Source organism: Cibotium barometz, chromosome 1 (assembly GCF_041138505.1).
Source record: "Cibotium barometz isolate CiBa-2024 chromosome 1, ASM4113850v1, whole genome shotgun sequence".
Lineage (NCBI taxonomy): Eukaryota > Viridiplantae > Streptophyta > Polypodiopsida > Cyatheales > Cibotiaceae > Cibotium > Cibotium barometz.
Window position 1 is genome coordinate 56,720,254 of NC_141046.1, and position 7,434 is coordinate 56,727,687.

Genomic DNA, 7,434 nt, shown 5'->3' on the forward strand with positions numbered 1-7,434 from the left:
GGAGCGGCCTTGGAGGTGCTGTAGTCGATTGCAGACTGTGGCTGGGGCTAGAGAGCCACCTCTGGCAACCAAAAGGAAAGGGAAGCAAGGCGCTAGGAGTTCGCTGCAGTGGCAGGCATCAAGGTGTGCAGGTTGGGTGCTGCAGATGGACTGCCAACCGTGGGGGAGCCGCTGGGCGATGCTTCTGGGGGAACAGAGGACCAGAGGGGTGAGAAATAAGCAGGCGACTTGCTGGGGAGCGGCCTTGGAGGTGCTGTAGTCGATTGGCAGACTGTGGCTGGGGCTAGAGAGCCACCTCTGGCAACCAAAAGGAAAGGGAAGCAAGGCGCCAGGAGTTCGCTGTAGTGGCAGGCGTCAAGGTGTGCAGGTTGGGTGCTGCAGATGGACTGCCAACCGTGGGGGAGCCGCGTAAATCATCGGGTAGTTGTGGGTATGTAAGGGACCATGAATTTTACACACAAAGAGGTGCAAGAAGGAAGCAAGGGGAGATCCTCATCTAGAGGATGTACAGGTGAACGTGGTTGGTAGAATAGACCACCACCACAACATAATTTTTAGCCCATATGGTACACGAGGAGGTAGTCATACTCTCTAGGTAAGGGGACATGGAATTTTAGAGGAAGAGGTAGATGGCAACCCCAACAATAGTATGGAAGTGGCATTGAGTATCATGATTGTGGTAAGATTGGACATATGGCAAGGAAATGTTACAAGAAGCAAAATGATTTGCAAGGTGGCAAAATTCAATATGGTATCTATGCATCCTCTAGCAATGAATGCCATGGGAATGAAGATCATTTGTTTGTAATAATGAAGCATGTAATAGGCACTATGACTTCACATAGTGAAGTAGATGATACTTGGTACATGGATTCTAGTGCTTCAAACCATATGACATGTCATGTGGTGAATGGTTTAATAGGAATTTTCCCACACAAACACAAGGATATGTGGTTACTGGAGATGATACGTAGCATCTCATTACTCATGTTAGTAGTGCCATTGAAGATGTATGATGATGAGTATGGTTTTTTTATTGCGGACTTCAAGAATGGATGTAAGCTCATTGCAAAGGGATAAAAGGAAGGAAGACTATTCACTTTGGCAAGTATTCGAAACTTAAAATTAGCCATGTTTTTACATAGCCATGGTATTGTACACGACATTGATATGTGGCATAAGAGGGTTGGACATGTGAATATTCAAAAGCTGAAGTCTATGCAAACCAAAGGGATTGTTGGTGGTTTGCAAAGATTCAAGTATGATGAAAGCAATTGTGTATATGATGCATGTGAGTTTGCACTTCTCAATGACAGAAGTGTCAACAAATGATTTATACTCCTTGCCCAAAACTTTCAATGATGTAACAATAATCAAATCATTATCATCCATTGATACATTGACAGATGCCAATACATCTGCACATACTTTGATCTCTTGCACATAATTATGCACACTCCTATTGTTCTGTGTTATAATGTGTATCTTTTGTTTCAACTAGATCTTCCTTTCCTTTGTGTTCATGTCATACATCTTCACCAATGTATCCCATACATCCTTTTGGGATTGTCCACATATTGGATATGGCATAACATTCCATTTGTCACATAAATTGAGAAGTAATGCAACATCTTAAATGCTCTTTCCAACCAATTCATATGGTTTAAGTTGTATCAAAGTTGCATTAATTGTCACCAGATTCCAAAGTCCTTTGCCTTTCAAGAAGTTTGTCATGTGGTATTTCCAAATCTAGAAGTTATTCCTATCAAGATTTTCACCAAAAATTTTAGATGAACCATCATTCATCTTGACCAAACACAATGCTTAAATAAGCACACTCAACCAATCAATGTACCAATGCGATACAATACCAACCCCACTAATATATATAGATGCACAAATCTTGTCAATGTAGTGTCAATATCAATTGTACATTCACCTACTCAATGCAAAAGCTTTTCGAAAATTATTCTCAAACCATGCACGTTGTCGTGACGTGTGCGGTCTAGTCGGGAACACACTGGGTGTCTAGCTGTGAGAGTTTGGTGTTCTGAAAGAATAACTTCATTGTATGATGCTTTGATTGCCTGGTCTTACACACAATTACGTTGATTTGCATACACTTGATTTGATTCTTCAGAGAAAATAAATCCTGCCAAACCTCCTCCCTCCTCTCTCAGAGACGCATGTACAAGGCAAAGCACACACTTCTTCATACACCAAGCTTGCTGTTTAGCTTGCATCAAACACACACACACGCTTCAAGTAGGTGAAGCTTCCAGGTTTCTTTTACACACACATAAGATGGAGAGCTTACTGTATGAGGAAAAAAAATGGGTTCATGTCTCAGACCATAGAAATGCTCCACCACCTCTTCATTTATGAAGAAGTGGAGTGATGATAATTGCCACCAGGGGCTTGTATACAAATGCAAGCATAGTAATAGGTCTCAAGTTTGAGAATTGCTCACAGGCTACCTGTTTTGGGACCAGCCTAATAATCCCATCCTTGATCTTCCTTTCCAAGCCTTAAGCCCTTGTTGCCTATAAAGGTTAACCATTGTTTCTTACCTATTGATTCCAAAAGCTATTACCTCAAGCTACTGTTGACTATAAAGGTTACCCATTGTTTCTTACCTATTGATTCCAAAAGCTATTACCTCAAGCTACTGTTAACTATAAAGGTTACCCATTGTTTCTTACCTAGTGATTCCAAAAGCTATTACCTCAAGCTACTGTTGACTATAAAGCTTACCTGGTGATTCCAAAAGCTATTAGTTTCTTACTTGGTGATTCTTAAAGCTATTACTTTCTTACCTGGTGATTCTGTTGAATAAGAAGCACCTAACTAGAGGTTGTATCTAGCTACCAGCATTACTCACTCTATTGACCTCTTGCTTACCCTTGAACTAGACCTAAGCAATGGCTGGATACGTGTTGGTGTTAGGTTTGATCTTATGAAGTGCACATAACGGTGATTCTTAAAGCTATTACTTTCTTACCTGGTGATTCTGTTGAACAAGAAGCACCTAGCTAGAGGTTGTATCTAGTTGCCAGCATTACTCACTCTATTGACCCCTTGCTTACCCTTGAACCAAGCCTAAGCAATGGGTGGATACGTGCTGGTGTCAGGTTTGATCTTACGAAGTGCACATAATGATACAAGGCCATAGCAATTTAATAAAAAATAGAAATGCAACGACCATTGCATTTTGAAATCAAAGTCAGTTAAAAAAAAATAGAGATCTTTATTAGAAGGCTTAAGACTACCCAATCCTTAGGTATAGGTTGCATTTTATCCAACTTTTATTTTTTTCAATTCGCTTTTGCTTTTCTGCTTTATAAAAAAGCAAAAATAAGTTCCTATCCCCAAAGAGAGACGAAAACCTCCAAGCGATCTGGTTTCATGCCCTGATTTTCCTTCTTTCTGCACATAAGCCTACTGTGGGCTGTAGAAACCCTAGCATCGAAGGCAGTTCGACAGAAAGTATCTGGGTTTTACAGGAAATTCTGGGAGATTCTGGGGTTTCGCAGGAGATTTTAGGGTTTGGCAGAGAGATCAAGATGGGAGCAGAGGATGAGCTCGTTAGGCTTTTCGAAAAGGCAAGCAAAGCTGCTGACGCTGCCTCCACGGATGCTTCCGGAGGGGCAGAGGAGGCTCGCTGCGTTGAGGCTATCAAACTGATGCACGATTTTCCTGTTACAACCTCCATTTTAATCTCTACGCAGGTATCCCCCACCCCCCCTACCCCCCCAAAACAATTTTGTAAATCCTTTTTTTTTTTGGGTGGGGGCCATCAATTTCTTCCTTTTCTTAGTTTTGCCAAACTAGGGTTTTTGAGCAATCTGTTGCTTATCAATGGCCGTATGCACTGAACGGTTTTTTTTCCTTTGAACGCCACAGTAGAGCTAGGCAAATGCTTTGTTGCGCATGTATGAGTTAGTATGGCATGTGAAATTAGGGGTTCATGATTATATAATTATTGATTAGGGCATGTGAAGTGAAGGCACCAAGTGTGGGTTTGGTGATTTACTAACAATCCCTGTGCCCACATGACCAAATCAGGCTTGTACAAGTAGGTAGTTACATGAAATTTCAGCCATGGAGTTTCATGGCATGGGTTTCCATCATGTTCATACTCAATGTTTCATGGGGTTTCCAGTATTGTGCTCTGACTTTATGTCTCCTGATCTTTCTTTTGCTGTTTCACCATGCAGGTGGGAAAGCGTGTACGACGTCTCACAAAGCACTCTCGACCCAAGATTCAGAAGGCTGCTGGCGACTTGTTGGAGCTATGGAAGAAGACAGTGGCAGCAGAAGCGAAGAATGGGACTGTGGAGTCCTCCCCATCTGAAGAAGGTTCAAAAAATCCGTCTCCCTCAGTGAAGATGCAGAAGAATTCTGAGAAGGTGGTGGATGTGAAAGTAGAAACAAAGGTTAAAGTGGAGGCAGTCTCTACCAAGTCAACAAGTGCAATATGTAAATCAAAGGTTGAAACCCAACACACGAATATGACAAAAGTGTCTTCAAATTCCACTAGTGGGGTTGAAACAAAGGATATTAAGCCTTTGAATTTAGCTCTTATTCCTAAGACTAAGGAGCCAACCAGAGACAAAATCCGAGAGCTCCTAGCTGAGGCATTAGCTAGGGTTGGCAGTGAGGCAGAGGGGCATGATCTGGTCCGGGCTAGAGCCTGCGATCCTGTCGGGGTGGCTGTGTCAGTGGAGACCGTAATGTTTCAGACCCTGGGCCTTTCTAAAGGTGTGAACAAAATGAAATATCGATCTATCATGTTCAACATTAGGGACACTAATAACCCCGATTTCAGGAGAAAGATCTTACTGGGAGATGTGAGTCCTGGGAATCTCATGAATCTGACACCAGAAGAGATGGCAAGTGACCAGAGGAAGATGGAGAATGAAGAAATCAAGAAAAAGGCCCTCTTTGAATGTGAAAGAGGGGGTGCCCGGCAAGCATCCACGGACCAGTTCAAGTGCAGCAAGTGTAAGCAGCGGAAGTGCACTTACTATCAAATGCAGACCCGCAGTGCAGATGAACCCATGACTACGTTTGTGACCTGTGTTAATTGCAACAACCGTTGGAAGTTTTGTTAGGTCAAAAACTGTCCAAATGTACATGCATTTCAAGGAAGGACGTCTTCCACAGGTCGCCACTCTTTGAGCTGCCTGACTGCTGTTGCTAGCTTATCCACAAGTGCCCAGAGAAGTGATTTGGTTGATTCTATGAAGGCCAGATTGTTGTCAGTGGATATTTTTAGGTCAATTATTTAGTGGGTTAATGAAGTGTCATGATGCTGATATATGGTTAGGGCTGCACCAATTGACATGTGAAAGCCTCTGAGATGTATCATGCATGGCCATCTGCCATTCCTATATTTGTCTACTCGTGTTGATTCTACATTTAGAAAGGTTGATCTGGCTCACAAGCATCTTCTTCGTAGGCCTCTGTTTTTACTGAAGTGCTTTTGTGTGTATTGTAGGGATGCACAGTTCTAATCGTTATGATGGCTTGTTGAGGTCTGCTAAGCCTTTGTTGAGATGTTGAAAAGCTTCCATATCATTATTAGTGTTGGTGCTTTTGGAATCTATGAGATGAAGCTGTGCATATGCCTGGAACAATCATAGAGCATATGGCCAATCAACCCTGAGGTGTGAGGACCAGAGTTGCTCATTTGCATAATCCAAAATGGAGTACCCTTTGAAAATTAAGGGTAAAGGTCGCTTACAAGCCTCGGCACTGTAATTGCACTGTCTTTTGCCAGGTCTGTATAGGTGGAGTTGCTATGACTGTCTCAAGCTTTTTTCTCATCTAGCAGTGCTACCTTGACTTCTTTGTGAAGCATTATGTTTTGTGCATGTGGTGCTGGAGTTTTAATCTCTTGTTTGAAACAATTGAAGGTATGTATCTGAGGCAAGCTACTGGAGTAGTAGTAAGTACCAGTTCCAATTCATAAGGCAAAAAAGATTTATTTTCCATCAAAGCCATGGTTTTCAAAGGCCTTAGAGATATTTAAAGAAACAAGAAAACTCAGCTCACACGTGGCCCCTCTGTCAGATTCATGTCCTCTCTCTCTCACCCATGATGGACATGCCATATAGGGTTGATTGATTGTGTTTATTCATCCTCCTGTATCCCATCACTTGTTGTACCCTATAGTTGGCATAGTAGGATCTAGATTTTTCGTCTTGCATAATCTTAGAGCTGAGATCTTAGCTTTCACTTTTCAGATTTAGTTTATTGTTGCTTTTTCTTTTTTTCATCCATGACTCAATTTCACGGACACTGTGAACACCATTTTGGTCTTTATAACTTTCTTTCTAAATACTAGAGGAGAAGTTTAAAGTGTGTGTGTGTGTGTGTGGGGGGGGGGGGGGGGGGTAGGGGATGGCTGCCCAGCGGCGGAATAGGGCGTTTTGCACCATACCCACAAAGGGGAGAAAGAAGTCATTTTCAAGATTCAATGTGAGCATAGATGTCACGCAATGATCACTCTCGAGTATAGAAGATAGGATTGCAATTCTTTGGAAATGTAGAAACTTTGAAGGTACATAGTTATGGATATCAAAAGAAATCACACAAGCACAGCTAGAGAAAAAGGGAACAAAATTAGAGAAGATGAGGGCATCTCACAAAGCAAGAAAATGAGCAGAACTTGGGACTTCAAAATCTCTCTCTCTCTCTCTCTCTCTCTCTCTCTCTCTCTCTCTAGATCTTCGTGTTTCGCAAACCTCTCCTTTTGACGAGCACGAATTTGCATTGCACTCCTTGGTACTCCCGTTGTTGTTCTACTACCTTGTCATGATGTGCTCAATGTGTCCCTTAATGTGGTTTGTCAAGTCTTTGTAGTTCTTGTCAACATCCATTTTTACCACTTCTAGGATTCAGCTAGTTGGGGCGTTGAATTGCAAGGACGATCAATTCTAGGATTCAACTAGTTGGGGCGTTGAATTGCAAGGACGATCAAAGGAGGAGCATGGCAGTGCTTGGTGATTGCTGGATGAGGAGGAGGAGGAAGACCTCCAACTGGCATGCATGCAGGTGGTCAAGGGCATGAGGTATGACGTTATGTTTACATTTAACCTAAGGTCATACTTTACATTATTTAAAAGGCCATGTTAGTGACCATTTAATTAATGGGATTTTGATGGGTTATGTGAATATGTAACTTAGACTAATTGTTTTGACAAAAGGGCTCCACATCATAATCAATGTCAAACCCTTGAAGTGTGTAGGCTGGAAACCTTAGGTAACCATACCTTGGAGGGGTGAACATTGAATAATGACCAAATCTTCTTATTTTAGAGTGAATATTTTAGAGTCAAAAGGTTAAAATCATTTTAACCTTTTGGAGACATTAATATAACTTACTTTCTTGTCTTCTTTCTTTTTGGCTTACGTTAATGATTCGTGAGG

The 7,434-nt window shown here is 41.8% G+C and overlaps 1 protein-coding gene across 1 annotated transcript; it reads left to right on the forward strand.

Moving 5' to 3' along the window:
- The first annotated feature begins 3,375 nt into the window (after window positions 1-3,375).
- TFIIS (transcript elongation factor IIS) lies at window positions 3,376-5,546 on the forward strand. The gene is made up of 2 exons (XM_086803893.1): window positions 3,376-3,728; window positions 4,218-5,546. The coding sequence occupies exons 1-2, from the start codon at window positions 3,564-3,566 to the stop codon at window positions 5,112-5,114; spliced, it is 1,062 nt and encodes a 353-aa protein (XP_086660019.1). The 5' UTR covers window positions 3,376-3,563; the 3' UTR covers window positions 5,115-5,546.
- The last annotated feature ends 1,888 nt before the right edge of the window (window positions 5,547-7,434 follow it).

Bases quoted from the DNA above. Each gene is read 5' to 3' on its own strand.
- TFIIS (XM_086803893.1), top strand. From the start codon at position 3,564: ATGGGAGCAGAGGATGAGCTCGTTAGGCTTTTCGAAAAGGCAAGCAAA. The intron at 3,729-4,217 runs GTATCCCCCACC...TTCACCATGCAG, and splicing joins CCATTTTAATCTCTACGCAG to GTGGGAAAGCGTGTACGACG.